The 21565-nt window shown below is 42.5% G+C and overlaps 1 protein-coding gene across 1 annotated transcript; it reads left to right on the forward strand.

Moving 5' to 3' along the window:
• Nucleotides 1-7272: 7272 nt before the first annotated feature.
• On the forward strand, nucleotides 7273-20943 carry ZBTB34 (zinc finger and BTB domain containing 34). The gene is made up of 2 exons (XM_054998334.1): nucleotides 7273-7354; nucleotides 18962-20943. The coding sequence occupies exon 2, from the start codon at nucleotides 18984-18986 to the stop codon at nucleotides 20463-20465; it is 1482 nt and encodes a 493-aa protein (XP_054854309.1). The 5' UTR covers nucleotides 7273-7354; nucleotides 18962-18983; the 3' UTR covers nucleotides 20466-20943.
• The last annotated feature ends 622 nt before the right edge of the window (nucleotides 20944-21565 follow it).

Here is a 21565-nt window from a genome sequence, read left to right on the forward strand (position 1 = left end):
GCTGGGATCAGAAATGGAGCAGGTGGCAATGCCCACCAGCCACCTTCACCCTGCAGGGATCAGGAGTGGAGCAGGTGGCAATGCCTGTCTCCAACTTCACCCAGCTGGGATCAGGAGTGGAACAGATGGCAATGCCCACCTCCCGCCTTCATGTAGCTGGGATCAGGAGTGAGGCAGGTGGCAATGCCTGTCCCCTGCCTTCACCCAACTGGGATCAGGAGTAAAGCAGGGGGCAATGCCCATCCCCCACCTTCAGCCGGCTGGGATCAGGAGCAGAGCAGGTGGCAATGCCTGTCCCCCGCCTTCACCCAGATGGGATCAAGAGCAGAGTAGGTGGCAATGCCCATCCCCTGCCTTCACCTGCCTGGGATCAGGTGCAGAGGAGGTGGCCATGCCCGCCTTCCCTGCTTTCATCTAGCCAGGATCAGTGATGGAGGAGGAGGAAATGCCTGCCTGCTCACCCTCCCCTTTCTAGAGCCAACGGGCTTTGTTGCTAGTGATGCAATAAACAGTAACTATCTTAACTTTTCTCAATCAAAATTATGAATGATGTAAAATCTGATCATACATAGTCTACTATAAAATAAGAATCACGTTTGATTTATGTAACGCCCTTCAGGACAACTTAAAGCCCATGCAGAGTGGTTTACAAAGTGTGTTATTATTATCCTCAAAACCCTGTGAGGTGTGTGGGGCCAAGGGAGCTCTGACAGAGTTGTGACTGACCCAAGGTGACCCAGCTGGCTTCAAGATTACAGTCCTGCCATTCTTAACCACTACACCAAATTGGTGCTGGAATTTCCATAAACACACTGACACCTACATTTCTCACCTAAAGTCTTTGGTGTGATATTTCCTGCTTCAAAACTCTAGTCTCTTATCTTGGTGACATCCTTTTATACTAAAGGCATCTCTGAAGTCTGTTATATGTGACAATAATATAAATTCTGTGATTGGTTTTAGCTCTAGCTGATTCTTCATATTTTTAATCATATAATGCCATTGTGCACCTGCATGGATACATCTTTAAAGATGTAAAATACTTCTATAAACTAAATTAACAGATTACACTTTGCCTTTTCTAGCAATTAAAAAATCATTTATCTGCTCAATTAAGTTTAATTTGTTGTCAAAGATGAAAGAATACCTGTATTTTCCACAACCTGCTAATGAACTGAATTAAAGGTCATACGACGTTCACCAAAATACACATGTATAGCTAGAGTATATATAATCAAAATCATATCTTTACAACAGAAAGGCCTGGAAATCCCCTGGAATTACAACTAATCTCCAGAGTACAGGGATCAGTTTCCCTGAAGAAAACAGCCGCTTTGGAAGGCATCACATCCCTTCTGAGCTCCCTTCCCTCCCCAAACTCTTATTTTCCCATTCTTTGCCCCCCAAATCTCCAGGAATTTCCCAAGCTTGAATGGCAACCCTATGGGGAAGTACTGTTGGAGAACTGGTGCCTTCACATACACACAGAAGGTTTATATGAGAACTTGATTCTTAAAGTAGCAGCAGCCCAGATGAATCACGTGAACTCCTATATTGATAATCCTTGGTAAATCAGTTCTTATTTTGTCTTTGCTTTTGGTGGATGTCATCCTTCAAGGTTCTGCTCTCCTCCCAGAGTGTCCAGAAGGTGACTTTCAAAATGGGAAAATGTATCTTGTCTCAAATGCACCTGCATATAAGCTCAGTGCTTCAGTATTAAGTATCGTGTAGTGTACAGCTTGCCACTTTACATGCTGAAGCTGCAGCTAAGCCATATTTGGAACAGTTAACAGATTACAGGACAAAAGAAGTGGTCATAGTGTCCATAACAAAATTCTCAGAACAAAAGTAATGTCATATCTTCTTATTAAGACCAGGGCTCATTTCAAGGGGGAATGTGCAGGAACACAGTTCCTGCAGTTCCCCAAAGACCCTGACTCTGCCATTTTGGGCCCTTTTCATCCTGGATTGGGGCCGAAACGGCCCAGATCGGGCCTCTGACGGGTGGTGGATCACTCTCTTGTTGAGCAGCAGCCCGATCCTGACTATTTTGGGCCCCCTTTTGGCCATTTTCAGCCCCTTTTGGCCATTTTAGGCCCAATTTTGGTCCTGAATGCCCAGGATTGGGTCCAAAACAGCCAGGATAGGTGATGTCAGGAAGTGTGGCATATGCAAATCAGTTATGCTGATGACACATTTCTGGCGATGTCAAGGGGCGTGGCATATGCTAATGAGTTGTGCTAATAAGTTCCTCCAGCTCCTGAGTTCCTTTATCTATGAATGAGTTCCTTTTTCTGTGAAATGACCCCTGATTAAGACCAACCAAAATATCACAGCAGAGTGCACAGTTTTGAAATTTCTAGCTGTCTTTATCAGTTTCAGTGGTGTTGGTGGGGAGATCTCTCAAATGGGTGATTTCTTTCTAGCAAACCTCTAACGTAGAGAACAGCTCCCTCTTGACTTTTAAAACGGCATGGGACTTGTAATGGAGGAGTACATGAGTATAGCAAGTGGAGCTGAATCCAGTATTGGGTGATGGTGTTGTTGTTGACAGCACCTTTATATGAGGAAAAGGATCCACCGAGCATGTCTACATTTTCATCTGTGAAATGTTGGAGGATATGCATGTTCACTCAATGGTGCTTCCACACAAGTTGGCCCAACCACGAATTTAAGGACAGCTCAGGGCCAGCACCTTAATGGGATACATTATTGAGTGCCATTCTGTCTCGGACTGTAATCTCACACTTTTCCGGAATAATTATGCAGTAAATTTCCATATAAAATTTTTAAAGATCTATGAAAATTTGAAGTTCACCCACTTTTGAACTATTCTGGTGTTGAGTGCAAAAGAGGGCAGGGCCATGGCTGAGCATCTGGTTCAAATGCAGGAGGTACCGGATTCAGTCTCTGACATCTCCAGTTAAAAGGAACAGAAAATAAGTGGTACAAAAGGCAGCTTTATATGAGCACACCCTGAAGAGCAGCTGCCAGTCCAGTACACCATGCTGATCTCGGTAGACCAAGGGCCTGACTCAGTATAAGGCAGCTTCACATGTTCATGTGGAGAGTTAAAATGTACCAACCATGTATTTCTATGCATGTTTAATTGGTAGTAAGACTCACTGAGTTCAACAGGATTTGCTTCTAAATAAGTACGCAGGAAGTGGCACGGATTCCACTTTGCTTTAAACTGGTCTTATGCACATTTTGTTGCATTTGGTCCATGCCAAAGTGTGACTGAGACAATAGTTTGGATCTGTGCCACTTCCTTCCACAACCTCTGACAAGCGTATTATTATTATTTATTATATTTATATTCCGCTCCCCCTGCAGAGCAGGCTCAGAGTGGATTACATCACAATATAAAACAGGTAGCATCATAAAACCAGATTCAATTTATGTTCCCAAGAGGCTGTGGGCTACAATCCTTAAAAAAAAGATTTACTCATTTAATTTAAGTTGGTTGGTGTTGCTCGGTCAGGGTTTTTTGGGGTGGGGTGTTGAACCTATTTATAGTATCACAGAGAAGCCACTGGAGGCTCCTCCATAGTGGCAAATGGGGATTGGGCCCTCCAAGAGAACATTAAAAGGAAATGCTTTTGAAGGCTTAATTGTATTAATTTACTCAAAAATTTCAAAGTGACCTAGATTAAGTCAGTGGCTAATTAAACCTTGTTTTCTCCTGGTCGTCCAATCCCATGGCTTCTCTCTCATGTCTGAATCTCTAGTTTCAAGTTGACTTTTCACCCAGGCCTCTCTGAGGCTCTCGGGGCAGGGCCTGCAGGCTATAGAATCACCTGGCAAGACTCCCTTACAATAGCTCTTAGTACAGGGAGGGCCATTTGCTTGTTCAGATTTTCAACGCTTTTCTTCAAAGCTTTCAGCCAATGGCTCGTGAGGCTACCAGTAGCTGTGAGTCCATTTTTAGCCAGTCACATAAATCCAGTGAGCCTTGAGGTAGGGCACGCCCCTCTTTGATACCAATTTGTTCCTTTTGGCTGATTTTTCTTCTCTATTAGGGCATGGCCATGAGAAAAGGCATAATTCTGAAGAACATATTCCCCCCCTCTCCCTTTGCAAGAGGCATGGCTCCTGGTTGGGGTGCAGAGAAAGGTAGGACCCTAGCCTTGGCTTTTATGTTTAGATTTGCCACCAGTTTCCCATCCCTCCCACTAAGGAACTGTGTCCAAGTCTGCCCCTTCCCTCCAAGGGCCACACATGTTTCCTTTCCAACCCCCTTTTGTCCTCTCAAAAACGCTGTGGTTATGCTCTGAGAAGTGACTGGCCTAGTGATCTAGTAGGGTTGCTAACCTCCAGGTGGGGCCTGGAGATCTCTCAGTATTCCAACTGATCTACAGAGGTCAGTTCCCCTGGAGAAAATGCCTGCTTTGGAGGCTGGACGCCATGGCATTATACTCTGCTGAGGTCTTTCCCCTTGCTCTACCCCACCCTCTCTAGTCCATGTCCCAAATATCCAGGAATTTCCTAACCGGCAATTGGCAACCTGATATAGCTACATCTGAAGTGATCAATATTAATTCTTTCTTAATAGATTAAAAAACACATGAATGTATGTATAAAGCATAAAAATGTACAATTCTGTCCTAGAGTTGCTACCTCTACAGGATTGGCCATGCAATCAGCAGTAATCTCTAGGAGATTATTGAAAGTAATCATGGAGATTTTAATAGTTGGATAGTGTATAAAAAGTTTGAGGGAGATGGGTAAGATCTTTAGAGTTGATTTCTCTAGACTGGGCTCCTGGGAGAGTTATCTTTGTGTTGTTGCCTTACATAGCCTCCCCATATGGAGACTGCTTTATTGTACAGTATTCATATTGAAAGGAATTGAGCATAAGAGAGGCTACGACAAATAGACGCCACATTTGAGGCAATGCGAACAAGCACAAATGCTCCTCCCCAAGGTGGTGGTGTTACTCATTCATTCATCAATTTTATTGCATTAACTCATAGCCTTAGCAAACATTTTAAAAGAAAGCAACAATCCAGACAATCTCAATATCGGTTAAAACCCATGAAATAACATTAAAAATTGAAATACATGCTAATAATTAAAATAATAAATCTTGATTGGAAGAAATCAGGCTTGCCAGCCCACTACTCAGAGTGGGGAAACCCTTGCCCCCTCTTGCAGCCCCCTGGCCCCATTCACCTAGCCAGCAAGTGGAGGGGAAGAAAAGCGCAAGCTTGTGCTCCAACACTGCCCCCGTCATGCCAGAAAATAATTTTCTGCCTTTTAGAAGGTGGAAAACTACACGTGTAGGAAGGAGTTTCTTGTTGCACCTGTTGAATTGGAAGCTTACCTGTTGGATGTCTTCCCAGCTTGAGTTGTTTACTGTACCTGTTGAACTTCCTTGTTAATAATGATCACGTAAAGATTTTTAAGTGAATTGTTTATTGGTTTATAATGGTCCATGTAGTGTATGTACAGAAGGTAATGTGAATTCTATACTCAATATATTCAATGTATACCTTCACTTTGACCTTCATTGCTTTATCATTTATTTTTACCTTCCTACACATGTGGTTTCCCACCTTCTAACAGGCTGTATTTGTTGGTAGGAACTTCTTTGTATTTTTGTCTTTGCCAGAAAATGGTTTTCTGCACAGAGGGGGTGTACGAGAGGTGAGTAGGTCGCTGCCCCCCAGCCCCCTGCAACCATGTGTTGGCCCCTGGGGGACCTGGCAACCCTACAAGAAGTACAGAATTAACAGTAACTTGCTATTCCTATAACACATCAGATCCAACATAGAATTCACAATTTATCCATCCACCAAACAAACAACAGAGGATTTTGACAGGATCTTTATAACCAAACTGGTAAACTTTGCCCTTTGTTGTGTCACCTGTTTATTTCTGTATCAAATAATATCAAAAATTTATTCTGGTATGATGACCTCCCTGGATGTCGCCATAAAATATGCTCGAGATATCTTTCACATTCTGCTGCAAACCTTGGGCACCAGAAAAACCACATCGGTTAGGTCCTCAATAGATCTCTGATCAGAATAGCTCTGTTTCTGTAACTGAGTGTAGTAACATATTGAAAAAAAAACAGTTGTGGCTGTACATCCTTTTATTTTGTAGGAAAGATTTCAGATATGAGAATCCTAGAAATTTGTACTGAATATAGAGACTTATAATAGTATTATAATGTTTCTGAGTGCTCAAAATATTTTACTGGTGTAATATTTTTAACTGTGATAAAGTTAGCATAACATAGGTTACATGAGGAAATTGAGTTGCAATTGGATAGCTATGTTGGGCTGCTGTAGAAGAGCAAGATTCGAGTTCAGAAGCACTTTGAACGCTTTCAAAATTTCCAGGGAGTCAAGCTCTACGAAGGGCAAGATTTAGTCCAGTACGACTTTAAAGACCCACCAGATTTAGGTTTGCCAATCTCCTGGCAGGACCAGATCTGGAATTCCAAGTGCTCTCCAAGCAGCAGGAACCAACCAGTTCCCTTGGAGAAAATAGCTCCCTTGGTGCCGATTCTATGGCATTATATGCAGCTGAGGCACCTCCCCTCTTCAGACTCTACCCAAAAGATCTCCAAAAATTTCCCAACCTGTAGTTGGCAACCCTAGCAAGATTCAGGTCCAGCAGCACCTTAAAAACCAACTAACTTTCCAGGGAAATTTCAAGCATCGAGCTCTATAAAGCGTTTTCTCTTTTCTAATTTTGGACTCTAATCTGGAGAACCAGATTTGATTTCCCTCTCCTCCACTTGAAGCCATCTGGGTGACCTTGGGTCAGTCCCAGCTCTCTCAGCCCCACCCACCTCACAAGGTGATGGACGTGAGGATAATAATAACACGCTTTGGAAACAGCTCTGCGGGGGGTGTTAAGTTGTCCTGAGAGGTGGTATAGAAATTGTTGTTGCTGTTGTTCTTTCATGAACGGCACCATTATTTACACTATGTTTTCATTAACTACTATGCTGCTTAAACAAGAAATCTCCTCTTAGACCTTTTTCCCTAAAGGGAAGGGCCAAAGAGCAGGAAAACTCTCCGCGGCCGTTAAAAGCGGGAAGAGCGCGCAGCCCTCAGACATACGCCCCGCCCCCTCCACCCGGCAGGCCGGCGGCGCGCAGCAGGAGTGGGCGTGGCAGGCAGAGTGGGCGTGGTCAAGGCGGGTCTCCTGCTGCCTCTCAGCCCCGCCCACCGCCTTTGGCCCCGGTAGCGGAAGTGGCTCTTGGGAGCGAAGGAGTCGCTTCCGGGCGCTGCTGGCTGAGGGCTGCAGCGGAGGCGCCGGAGGGAAGGTGGCACTCGGGCCGGGCCGAGCTCCCTCCGGCGGACCCGCCATGTGAGGAGACTCCGACGCCCTTCAGGTGAGAGAAAAAGGAAGGAGGAGAAGGGGTGGCGGCGCGTGTCACGCTTTCAGCCGCTCCCTTCACCAGTCTTGGTAGCTTCTAAGCCCCGAAGGAAGAGGGGCAGGCAGGCGTCCCCTTTGGCTGAGGCGGGAGGGCTTTCTCTTTGAGCAGGAGGGATTGGGATCTCTGCCTAGTTTGGCCGGCATAGTGGATGTGGGTGGCTGACTAGGAGTAACTCCCCTGGTCTCAGTGCAGCCCCACTTGCATCTGACAAAGTAGCCTTCATGCATAGCCCGACAAAGCTCAGCCTAAAAAGTGCCACAGGGCTTTCTTAATATCGGTTATCGCCTCATCTCTGACAGGAGGTGTTTGTGTATAGTCGCGAAAGCCTTGACTCTGGAAAGCTCCTACAGAAATCTGGTTGGTCTGTAAGGTACTACTGGACCCGAATCTTGCTTTTCTGCTGCACATTAACAAGGCTACCTGATTGAAACTCTTTTATGTAAGCATGTCAAGAAAATTCCGAGTTGTTTCCCTGACAGGAGAAGGAAGGGTTTGTTGGTGGCATGGCAGTGCTGGGCAACAGGGTCCCAGATTTTGGAATCTCCAGTAAAGAAGTCTTATGTTGTAGTCTTAGGAGGAGAAAACCTTTAGCTAAGCTAAAGGTTTTGTGTGGAACAAGGTACAGCTACTGCCAAAAAAAACAAGCACTGAGCTAGATGGACCAATTATCTGCTTTTGTGTAAGGTAGCATAAAGTAAAGGTTTTATCAGAGAAGTGGATTTTAATGAAGGATTTGGAGGAAGATAGGAGGAGGTGGTTCTACATGGGTAGTCTGAGGGGCAGAAGTCTGCCTAGGGTTTGCAACATACGGCTTTTGCTCCATCCTGGCCGCCCCTAGAGTATGATAGCTTTGATTTTTGGTGGGTCTGGAGTGTAACATGAAGGTTTCTTCATAGATGTTTCATATTTTTTGCATTATTTTCTGTGCTCAAGGACTGGTGCTGACAGTTCATGAAAACTTGGCTGTAAGGGATACACAGGCTGTTTGGATTGAAGCCTTATGCTTAGTTGAGTGAAGGATGTGCTAGCTGAGTGGTGATCTTTAAAAACTTCATTGTTAGGACAGTAGTACCTTTTGTGGGATCCAGTGTTCTCTCATATGCTAGTTGTGAAAGAGGGGAATGTGAATGTACTCTTCTGACTTAGATGATAGAGTATTCTCTTCGGAAGCAAGTGTGTGCTGTGTACCCTGCAAGCTGGTATACTGTAGAGAATTATTATAATTTTTATTTTTGAAGATCCTTTCCTTTTCAGAATAGTTTCAAATGGGTAGTCATGCTGATCTGTAGTAGAAGAGCAAGATTTGGGTCCAGTAATACCTTAAAGACTGACTAAATTTCTAGGGTATGAGTTTTCGAGACTAAACTTTGACTCTCAAAAGCTCATACCCTGGAAATCCAATTGGCTTTTAAGAAGCTAGTGGACCAGAATCTTGGCTGTTCCTTTTTAAAGTGAAGGATATTATGGTTATCATCAAAGCTAAGTGCCAGAACACATACATTTTGTGTACGAAGCCCCAGGGTTGGTCCCTGACTGACTCAAGCTCACTCTTTCAGTTTTATGGGGTATGCATTTGTGCGAGTCACATCCTAATACAACAGTGTAACCACTGTACCACCCTGGCTTTTAGTTAAAGGACTCTGAAAGCAGCACTGTGGAAGACCCTAGCTGGAGACTTTGGAAAACCAGTCAGATTGTGCAATACTGGGTTAAATGGGGAGTGGTCTTCATGTATTTATAGGGAGCAAGTTTTTACATAGGTAGGTGGCAGAAGATTTTTTGTAACTTGCTGCAGAGAGGATGTATTTTATGAGTGCCTTGCTCTGTAGCTGCAAGAAGTAACATCATTTATTGTAGCTTGGTATTTTAACAAGTAGAAAAACAATTTTCTCCCCAATACATGGCTAACAGACCTGGTGAAACTATGTATAGTTGTGTGGTGAACTGTGCCCAAGAAATGTGTCTTACTGCTTTTGGCTTCCCAAGTCTGTTGGGTGAAATGTATGTTCACAGTTATTTGATTTTACTCTTGTGTTAGTAAAACTTTCTTTTCAGTAAATGGATGAAGTGGATTGGGGATGGGGTAAAGACTTGAGGTTGTCAGTAGCAAGGGTAGATGGAAATCCCTGGACAGACCCTGCCAAATGAACTAGCAAATGAGTCTGCAAGGCAGCTCTTGCCACAGTGCAATTAATTGTACTCCCATTGCTAGTGACCTCAGATACCCACTGAGAGCTCTCTTGTGCTAAATCCATACTTGCATCTTTTTCTGCCCTCCTAAAACATTTAGTCTATAATTTCATTTTGTGTACTTAGTGTAATTTTGACATGTAAAATGGGAAGGAACTGGAGTTAAAAATGAGCTAACCTGATTTATAAATAGTAAATCTTCTATAATGTCTGTTGGATTATTTTCATAAGGTGTTCTGAAGGTTTCCTGCATATTTATAGTAACCCAAAATGTTCAACGTGGCTGTTTTGAGGACATTCTTCACAATGGTTGCTATTAATGTCATGACACAGTTTCTTTTCATATTTCATGATACAGGCCACACAGAATAAGTAGATCTGTGCCGTTGGAGTTGGTGGGGAGAGGGGACAAGGGACCAGTGCAGTCAGCTGTGTTTGATGTTTTTTCTACCATAGAGTCAAGCTGTCTTTTGTACTGATGTCCAGTGCCACAGGAGAGACCAGCCTGGCTTTTTACCTTCCTGCTTGCATGTACTTTTGTAAGCAATTTGTAGCATATTGATAGGAAAGAGCACGTTACCCGAGCTCCCCTCCAGTTGTTCATTTAGAACAAATTCTTACTTGTTCCAGATGACTGGGCAAATTACTACTTGTAAATTTGATTGCAGGGGCTCTCTTTCACTCAGCGCTGATGTCTGAATGTTCAGTAGGCTCTCTAACCTACATGTAGACACTTATTTAGAAGTCATGTTTACTGATTCCTAGAATATGGTTTCCTTCTAACTATGTCAGAAAAGTGTAGTCAAAACCAGGGTGATTTTTATCTACTATCTATATTTATTTCATATCGTCATGGTGAGGTCAATATGCACAGCTTTGAAAAGTGTTGGTATCAGCTCCAGGGTTGTAAGGCTTGTTGTGGAGGCGTGATCAAGGAACATCTGTTCCTATAACAAATGTTGTTGTAGTGAATGAGATAGACAAAATGATGTGAGATTAACATTTCTGGTAGTTTATAACTGCACCCACATAGACAAGATAAGAGTCTTGATGAGCTTGAATCCAAGCACCTCAAAATGCTTTGCACCACTCCATGTGTTCACTGGGCAGCAGCGCAACAGCAATCCTGGCCCTTCACTACATAGATATCTGTTTGTGTGATGATTTCCCCATGTGAACAGTTGATTGCATACAGACCCTGTTTGTGTGTCTTCCCCCTCCCTCCTTTCTGTAGAGGGGGATGAATTGTACATATTGGGCCTCTCTGTGTTCAGTTGTTTATGCAGAGACCTTTGGTTATATCTACAGTTTTATCTGAGCAGTGGAGGGAAGGGTTCTTGCTGTCCTTCTGCCATGTTGTTCCATTGGAGTTTTGCAATGTCTTCAAGGAAGATAAAAATCACTGCTGTTTTGGAATTAAACATATAAATCTCAGCACTCTTATAGGAGGATGCTTAACTCAGTGGTAGAACACCTCCTTTGCATGTTGTTGGTTCAATCTCCAATTAAAGCAGAGTTGTTTACAGGGCTAGAAAAGTCTTCTGCATGAAATGTAGGAGGCTGGTGCCAGCTGGAATAAACAACAGTGGGGTGGATGGATCAATAGTATGACTTGGTATAAAGCAGCTACATGTATTTATATATGTACATGTATTCATGTATGTATTTATATATTCAGCTGCTCTGGAAATCAGGAAGAGAGCAAAACACCAAAATATGTCACTTGTTCTTTGTTCTTTACACAAAAAAGCCAGTTCTGGCTGCCTTTAACTGGTTGGCCTCTTTCACTATAAATGAGCTGTTTTATTCTAAAGGTGAGTTCACACAGCCAGTTTTTTGTCATTTTGCCTCCCAGATTGACCCAGAATAGCAGTTTAATAGTTTGAATTTTCTTTATTTAAACTATAAACTATACACCATAACAGAATAGCAGTTTAATGCATTCAAGTGATAACTGAGAAGATATGATAAACTTATGCTAAGGCAAGGATCTTCAACCTTTTTGAGGCTGTGGACACATTTGGAATTCTGACCTGGTGTAGTGGGTGCAGCAACAAAATAGCTGCTGCAGAAGGTGAAGCCAGGCACAAAATAGCTGCTACAGTTTACCTTCAGTCACACAATGAAGATCCTTGTGCTGTGGAAGCATTTTGTGCTAAAGCACTGTTTTTAAAAATCTGCGTATCCTATCAATAATCCAGTGGCAAATCTGAAGCCATGCTTTGCAAAAGCCCCACCTGAATCCACCCATTTTCTAAAAATACTTGGTGGACTCCATAAGAGGTGTTGGTGGACACAATTGTGTCCACGGGCACCACGTTGAGGAACCCTGTGCTAAGGTATCTGAGAATTTTGTACATGTATGTTCCACATTTAGATCTAGCAAGGGAGAGTGAGAACCATGCAGGTGCCCTTTCATATAGATAAGCTTCCTCCATGGTGATCTTGTGTGTACTGTTCCATAGGGGTCAGGGTGAGCTTTCTTAGACCACTGAGTACCCATGTTTGGCACCAGAAGGCTGCTTGTTGTGGCATTTGTCTGAAACAGCTTAGAAGAAACAAAAATGCAGCTAGCTACACTGGTCCGTTTTTAGAAGCAAAGATTCCCCCCCCCCCCCCGCAAGCTTGTGCAACCACCTCCAAGTAGTGATAGTAGTACAATATATTATTATTATTCCTTTCAAGTCATACAATAGTTACCTGGCTTTTGCATTTCATGTAATTCTTCATGCTGAATGTTAAAGGGTAGTGAGGAGAAAAGAAAAAGATGTTGCTGGGGCAGGACATGGAGGCCTGTCTGCAACATGTGTCAGTCTTAAGAGGAAGGTAATTGAGCCCCTTGAATTGTTATCAGAAGAGCGCCCCATGTTGCAGATTGACCTCTAATATGTGCTATACCATCAGCATCTCTTCCACCCATCCCCAGTTTTGTTTAATAACTTCCTACCAAAGCTTGCTGACTATTTTGCATCTCTTCACAATGGGTACCTAATGTTCTAAAATCCAGTGGATTCACCTGTATAGTATAAAGAATCAGTTTAATGATCAGCTAGTATAAAAAACCTAAGGGACATCAGATTTTGTAGAACTGTTTTGAAATTGGGTGGTTTCTCTTTTCTGTTTTAAATAGAGGACAGCTAAGAGTGATTTGCCTTTTTTGTATTACTTTTGAAGCAAATTACAAATTAAAAGGAGCTAATTATGTTATCTTCTAATTATCTGTGCTGCAAGACTAGGAACCCATAACTATCTTGACCCTCGAGAGGGATTGCCATGTAAATCACAAAAAATTGACTTGTGCACGATCCCACTTTTGTAATACTGCCAAGCGCTGCTAGGAAGTAATTCCCTAATCCTTCATGGTTTAAATTAGGCTAGGAAATTATCTTTTTGGTTGTGATAACTTTTAGAAATAAGCTGTCCGTACTGATTTTGTTCCTAATATCCTTTCTGGAAATGCAAATGGCTGTTTAAAACAGAGTGTATTAGGGACTCTGCAAACTACTTCCTAAACTTCGTTTTGAATTTAGCAGTGCAGATGTTGTTGAAATCACAATAATAACAATAACAGCATTCAATTTATATACTGCCCTTCAGGTCAACTTAACACCCCCTCAGAGTGGTTTACAAAGTATGTATTATTATCCCCACAACAATCACCTTGTGAGGTGGGAGGGGCTGAGAGAGCTCCTAGAAGCTGTGACTGACCCAAGGTCACCGCGCTGGCTTCAAGTGGAGGAGTGGGGAATCAAACCCAGTTCTCCAGATTAGAGTCCTGACACTCTTAACCACTACACCAAACTGGCTCTCAACAAACAGAATCAACACTATTGTATGGTAAGGCTAAGCTGTTAGTATTCTTAAACTGAGATGCCAACTATTTTAAATCATCAACCTAAAGATTCTAGCTGATGTATATAGTTATATATTCAAAATTTTATCCATTCTGTGCTGCTTTGGTTATCACGGCCTCTCTAATCAATCTGAGCACCAATGTGGTGTAGTGGTCAGAATGTTGGACTAGGAGCTGTGAGACCTGCATTCAGATCCCTGCTTAACTATAATAAAGCTGATTGGGTGACCTTAGCTCATTGGTGTCTTAACTTAAGGTACCTTAAAATGGAATAGGGGAAAGCAGTGTATGGAACCCTGAGCTCTTTGGAGGAAGGGTGGAATAAAAATGTACTAAATAAATAAATATTTAATTGGGTAAGCTAAAGCAAAGGTAGACAGAAGGTGTACAGTTGTCCCGTTTCTGGTGGGCCACTTTGAGCTTGACGGGTGCTGGGATTATTGCAAAGGATGCTGGACTGCGTGACCTTAGTCTGAACTAGAAAGACTCTTCTTAAATTCTTAAGCAGCTGTGTTCATGTCTAGGATCACTTAACACCGATTGGGACACAGATCCTGTTTCTTTCAAATAGGCTTGTGCAAATGATTGACGTTAAGATTCCTGCATTCTGCAGGTGATAAATTTTAAGCTTCTGCATTCTGGTTTTATAAAAACACACGGCGGAGGATCACAGCCATTCTAACATTACAACTGAAGTCAGTCCACTTATTAGTTTATGCTTGTTTGTCTTCAAATACTTGGCATGCATTGTACTGCATAACCTAAGATTTGATTCTGACATTTAGTATATATTCACTATATATACTAAATATATATATTTAGTATATATTCACTATAGCATAGTGGTGAAGTGGTTGGACTCCAAATCAGCACTCTGCTGGTTCAACCCCCACTGCTGGCATTAGCCTTGGTAAGCCACTCCTCTCAGCCCCAGCTCCCCAGCTGGATTGTGGGGATAACACTGACTTTGTTCACTGCTCTGAGTGGGCAGTAACCCGTCCAGAAGAGTGGTATATAAGCAAACTATATATAATATAGAATCCTGCGAACACAACAAAAATAAAAGTTCCTACTTGTTATCGTAACAAGGTTTGTTCAGAGATCATCTTCCTATGAGGGTAGGGGAGGTGATTGCTGCAGTTTCAGGACACAAAGGCAGCTGAGTGTGAGATTGTTATCTGACTCTTGGAGCTGCTATAGCATAGAGCCAAGCTACAAGTGACACCTGACACAGGTTGGACACTTGTCTGCTTCTCTCAAGTTTTGATGGGAAATGTAGGCATCCTGGTCTTGCAGCTTGGCTCTCCATTTAATTGAATTTACAGAGCGGCAGTCTATGGGAGGGAGAACATGCGGTCAGGAGGGGAGTGCAGGCATCGGGCTCTTGCCGGGTGCCCCCCTTCCCCTCCGCTGGAGGTGTGTGTGGGTTTCTGTAAACTTCAATTAAATGGAGAGCCAAGCTGTAAGACCAGGATGCCTACATTTCCCATCACAACTTGAGGTAAGCTGACAAGTGTCCAACCTGTGTCAGGCGTCATTTGTAGCTTGACTCATAGTGATTAAGTGGTTGAGCTGTGAATCAGCACTCTGCTGGTTCGAATCCCATTATTGTCATAAGCCCTGCAGGTGGCCTTGGGTAAGCCATTCTTCTTAGCCCCAGCTGTATTGTGGGAATTATAAAACTGACCTTGTTCACTGCTTTGAGTGAGGCACTAATCTATCTAAAAAAGCAGTATATAAGTGCAGTTATTATTATTATCTGTCCATGAGTTCTCCTTTACAATGAAGGGGACAAGAGCTGTGCTAGAGTGCAGTAGCTGAAATGATCTACTCCTGTTTGTTTCAATGAGGCACATGCAAGTGAACTGCCCCTTTGTTCATTTGTAAGATTTTCTGCCATTTAGATTTTCTGCCAATGACATGAAACATGTTTCTGGATGGGTTGGAGCATGAGCAAGCAAGTGTTTGCTAGAAGCTTCAAGGCTGAGGTGATGAAAATTTTTACCGTGCATGGGTATGTACCTCAGTTTTACGGGCTTTTTGTCATGTTCCCCAATGACTCTCACTTTCTTCTTGTTTTTTAAATTGGGATTGGCTGGTAGCTTATGTATATCTCGGTTTCCAGACAATTGTCTCCCAAAGTGGCCCTACTCTCATTCTAAAAAGGGATGATACAGAAGGAAAGGGAGCGAAGGGAAAATTAATAATAATAATAATAATAATAATAATATAATCAATTTATATGGTGCCCTTTAGGACCGACTTAACACTGACTCAAAGCGGTTTACAAAGTATGTTATTATTATCCCTACAGCAATCACCCTGTGAAGTGGGTGAGGCTGAGAGAGCTCTGGAAGAGCTGTGACTGATCCAAGGTTACCCAGCTGGCTTCAAGTGGAAGAGCGGGGAATCAAACCTGGTTCTCCAGATTAGAGTCCTGCGCTCCTAACCTCTACACCAAACTGAAGGAGGGGTTTCAGTCTGATAATGTTGAAAAGGAAGTGAACATTTATATTCACATGTGGTCAAGCCAGTCTGTTGGTGGTGGTGGTTACTATTTGGCTTTTTGGTGGCAGAGGCCAGAGCATCCTTCCCTTCACAGAGTATCATTATCTCTTCCTTCTGTTGCACCACACAGAATGAATACAAGTCCTGTAGATAAGCAAGTATATTGAACATATTCTTGTAAAATAAGCAGGTGATTTGCATATATTATACTGACTACAGAATTTGCATTTTCAAGGCTCTAAATCTGGGCTCCATGGTGTAGAATTCAGATTCCCCCCCCCATGTCTCTACCCTTTTAGTTATAGCAGTTGAGTATTTTTGCTTTTACAGCTAACCCAAATAATTCTGACTTTAATGCATCATTTGTGCAACTGTTATATACTGTGGGGATCATGGACAGATGCTTTTAATTCCTAGGCAACCAGATAGCTCTGACACCACACAGCTTGCGGGGGGTGGGGGGAACGACAGTAGTTAATATGGAAGATGGTGAATATGCTTCATCGAAATATGATTGACTTGCTTTCTAGAAGTCTTTCTGTGCCTTGGATTGTATGTGTGGTCAGCAGGGCTTTTTTCTGGGAAAAGAGGTGGTGGAACTCAAGACCGCACAATGACGTCACTTTTGGTCAGCTGGAACGGGGGGGGGGCAGTTTAAAGTTTTAATTGCCCTCGGCAAAAATGGTCACATGGCCAGTGGCCCTGCCCCCTGATCTCCAGACAGAGGGGAGTTTAGATTGCTGAGCGGCACGGAGGGCAATCTAAACTCCCTCTGTCTGGAGATCAGGGGGAAGGGCCACCAGCCATGTGACCATTTTTAAGAGGTGCCGGAACTCCGTTCCACCACGTTCCCGCTGAAAAAAAGCCCTGGTGGTCAGCCATTTAAGGATTTAGGTTTTCTGGAGTCAGATTTAGTGATGCCTTTCATGATGGAGAAACATAAATGCAATTTCATTGCCTGGTTCTTTCCTCAAGAGATCCAGCTTATACCCAAACTGATGAATTTTTTCATTACTAAGATCAGAAAATTGAGAGATTTCTTTTATAGTCGCCAATGTAGGCTTTACAACACTATCTCTACAGCTCCTCAGACTCTGAATTGCAATAGGAAAGGCATTTCTGAGACCTAGTTCATCAATTTGACAAGATGACAGCATGGTGTTTTTTCCTATAATCTTTTATTGTGATGGGCACTTATTTGCCTCTTGCTGTAGTTTTTGGCATTTTACTCTGTAATGGAATATAATGGAAAGCTTTTTGCATTTTTTCCAGTTCCTGGAATAAACAAAGCAGGAAACAGGGTAAATATGGCTATTTTGCTAGAAAAGAGAAAAACCAAGATTTAGCAATATATATTCTTATTTTTTTCATTTTGATGTCTGACTTGACATTTTGTATTTAATGGTTGTAGTGCAGTATGTTTGTGTAATTGCTTGTGACCAACAGAGCCCAATGCAGCCTGCTAGCCATGTGGAACAGCCCATCAGGGGATTGATAAACTACCTATATTAGCTGCCTGCCTGACTCTACAAAAGAGAGTAGAAGAGCACCTGTCAGGCTGGGATTTATAGCTTGTGGGCTGTATACGGCTTTGTGGGCACAGGGTGTTGAATCTGTAGCACAGAGTACTTTGATTATAATGTATAAATGCTTGAGCTTGGGATTCACCAGCTTGCCACAGGCAGGTGCATTTTGTTGTCTAATCAAGAGTGCAAAAGCCTTCTTCCAACCTCAGGAAGTATGGGAGCTCCTCTTGTCCTGGCTTTTCAGGCACTTGAAAAACTGAAAAATCTCACTGGTTTCTGAGAGTACCTCAGGCTTAGTACAACAGTGATGGGTCCACTCTAGGAGGAGGGCAGTTGCTTTTGGGGGGGCCTTCCCAAAAGTCCTCTGTGTGTGTGTGCATGTGCACGCGCACACACACACCAGGTTGGGTGGCTTGCTGGGTTGCCATTGCCTCCCTCTTCCTCATTTTGCCATGTCAGCAGTACTGCAGAGGTGAACAAGCAGACAGAAAGGGGGAGAGAAAGAGTGGGTGGATGGCAGGAAGCTCAAGTGCGGGAAAGCAGAACTTGATGGAGAGAGGGAGGGGGTAGTAAATGGGATTTCCTCTCCGGAGAAGTCCTTGCGGATCCCCCTCTTGTATTTACTGTTGACCATAGTACATAGTTACCATGACAATTAAGCTAAATGGTGACTCTTTACTGTTTGTCTAACAGCTGTTACTTTGGAGAATGAAGAATAGATTCAGGCATCCTTGATGTTATGTCATTTAGTTATGTAATAATTGGTCCTTTTTACTTTTGATAGCAATTAATACCTAATGAAGGTTTTTGTATTGTTTATCAAATAGATTCAGGCATTTGTTTTTCATTTAAGGAGCCTACCAAGGAAAACAATTGAGAAACCCAACCTTAGAACCACAAAAGGAAGGAACTTCAGTGTATTGCAGAACTATCTGCAACTTTACATTGCATGACATGCTAATTTGCATCAGCGATTTTTAAGTGCTGCTTAAAACATTCTTTCAAAATGTATTCCTTTTTCCCTTGCATGGCCAATTTTTTATTCTTAGTATTTTCAGGGTCCTTTATAATGGTTTAACTGGTTAGGATAAAGAGTCTTGGCATACCTGATCCAAACAAGCATTAGTAGCTGAAGATCCTCTTAGATATAGTCACATTCAAATCTGTATTTCCACAGATTTTCAGTAACTTAAACAGTAGCAACCTGTGATGCTGCCAGTTATTACAAGATCACTACGTGCAACACTAAACCAGCCACATCCCACATAATTTTTAACTGTTCTGCCCTTTTTAAATGCATGTAAAAGTGAGAGACTGCCTGTAAAAGAGTTGCCTTATATTTTTGTTCTCATCAACTTGCAAATCAGATGCAGCGTAAATTTAAAATTGAATTAGCATGCATGGGTGATGAGCTGCTTGCCATTTTGAAAACTGCATACTGCATTTTCGGTTCTGGCCTAAGTGCTCCGTTTTTGCCTTTTACAGGTTACACTTAACACCAGAAGACATGGACAGCGGCAGTTTCATCCAGTTTGATGTTCCTGAATACAGCAGTACCGTACTGAGCCAGTTGAATGAGCTTCGCCTGCAGGGGAAACTATGTGATATCATTGTGCATATTCAGGGTCAGCCATTCAGAGCCCACAAAGCTGTTCTAGCTGCCAGTTCTCCCTATTTTCGTGACCATTCAGCATTAAGTACCATGAGTGGCCTGTCAATATCAGTTATTAAAAACCCTGACGTCTTTGAACAGTTGCTTTCTTTTTGTTACACTGGAAGGATGTCACTGCAACTAAAAGATGTTGTTAGTTTTCTAACTGCCGCTAGTTTTCTACAGATGCAATGTGTCATTGATAAGTGCACACAGATACTCGAAAGCATCCATTCAAAGATCAGCGTTGGTGAAGTCGACTCTGTCACCATTGGTGCTGAAGATACTACAGAAAACCACAATGGGGTTAAAGACAGCAGCTACTTTGCCAATCCAGTAGAAATCTCTCCTCCCTATTGCTCTCAGGTGCGACAGTCAACGTCAGGGAGTGATCTAAGAATGGAAACAACCCCAACCAAGGTTCTGCGCAACCGTCTGCAAGAAGAAGGCCAATCAGATCGCGGAAGTAGTGGAAGTGTTTCAGAATATGAAGTTCAGATCGAAGGGGATCATGATCAAAGTGACTTGGTAGTAAGAGAGAGTCAGGCTGCTGAGGTAAAAGTTAAAATGGAAAAATCTGACAGGCCAAGTTGTTCAGATAGCTCTTCGCTTGGTGATGATGGGTACCATACTGAAATGGTGGATGGGGAGCAAGTGGTGGCAGTCAATGTTGGCTCCTATAGCTCTGTATTGCAGAATGCTTATTCGTATTCCCATGGTGCATCACAGTCTGCTAGTGTATTTGAGGGCTTTGGCAGCCTAAGAAACTCAAGCTCTTCAAGATCCATGCTAGGCTCTTTCCGAGGTCGTGGGCGTCAGAAACGGGTATCTACTAGTCATCTGCATAGTGATGTTCCAGGCCTGATGCAAGGAGCCGATGGTGAATCTGCAGGAGGTCATCCTGGTTATGAAAGCGGTCCACGGGAAAGGAATTTGAGAGGTCACATGTACGCGTATAGTGAAAGGTTAATCTGTATATACTGTGGGAAGTCTTTCAATCAAAAAGGGAGTCTTGACCGACACATGAGGTTACATATGGGAATAACGCCCTTTGTGTGCAAGTATTGTGGGAAGAAGTACACACGCAAGGACCAACTTGAATATCATATCCGTGGTCATACAGATGACAAACCTTTCCGCTGTGAGGTCTGTGGGAAATGTTTTCCTTTTCAAGGGACTCTAAATCAGCACCTGCGAAAGAATCATCCTGGCATAGCTGAAGTAAGAAGCAGAATAGAATCTCCAGAACGAACAGAAGCTTATATGGATCAGAGAGACGATGACGCATCAGCCTCCGAAACTTTGGATTATAGTGTGGACATGCATACATCTGATTAAAGTACTGTGTCCCTCAGTGCAACCCAAACAAAGCACATTTGATCAATGCATTTTTTTTCTTGTTGCTTTGGTAACAGCATTTTAACTTTCTTTATGTTGCAAATCTTCTCAACGTTGTTCCTGGGTAGAAGGCTACTGTTTTGTTTTGCAGGAAGAAAGGTTAGATTTACTCCTTGGAAAAGGGTTTGAATGTTATAAAAGCAATGCACGTGGTTTGGGGGTGGAATTCCAGCAGTGAATGATGATGGGTAGAGAGAAAGAGATTGTTGGCTGATACACCCAGGGAGTGTGTTCTCACATGTTGTGCTTTGTGCAGCCCAGTCCTATGCATGTTTACTTAAAACTAAATCCCACTTACTTCAATGTGACTTACTCCCAGATTGTGTGCTAGGATTGCAGCCTTAACCAAACATGTTATGTAGGAGCATGGAAACGCTTCCCAGAGTCCCATCCATGTGTCATATTGAGTTACCGGGGCGGGGGGTGTTGTTGATTTTTTTTCTTTTTGTAACAACTATTTTGATAGCTTTTTGACTTTTATATAATATTTATTATATATAAACTATATAAAATGTTCAGTTTTCTCTTCTGGTTGGGGATGAATGTAGGAGTATCTTAAAATGAAAGTGGACAACTCTTTCTCTCTACAAGGCTTTCGTCTATTTACAATTTTGCTGAATTTTTCTGTTTTGTCTCATGAAGCTCTGGACACTTTCCACATTCAAATATTGTGTCCAAAAGCGAGCAAAGTGTTTTTATTTAAGTAACTCTGCTCCAATAGCATATACAAACCAAATGCCATAAGCATATTAACTTACAGTAGGGATTGTTTGGCTTTTTTGTCTAGAGTATAAACTGGACAATGTGTGGTGCTGACCCTTTTTTAATATAGAAATGTATTGTTATATTAGCCAACCCGAAAGTAGCGTTGTGGTTTTAAATGTTTTTACGCTCCTCAGAATCTACCTTCATCTCGTACTGTAGAAGCATACCAGGTAAACCAATCTTACCGCATATTCAGAGTAATTAAGGTTGGTTTAATAATATTGTTAGGGATGTTGTAGCAGAACCTACAATATTTCAGAACAGTGTTTTAGCAG

The sequence above is a fragment of the Eublepharis macularius genome, chromosome 14, assembly GCF_028583425.1.
Source record: "Eublepharis macularius isolate TG4126 chromosome 14, MPM_Emac_v1.0, whole genome shotgun sequence".
In the NCBI taxonomy this organism is placed as follows: Eukaryota; Metazoa; Chordata; class Lepidosauria; order Squamata; family Eublepharidae; genus Eublepharis; species Eublepharis macularius.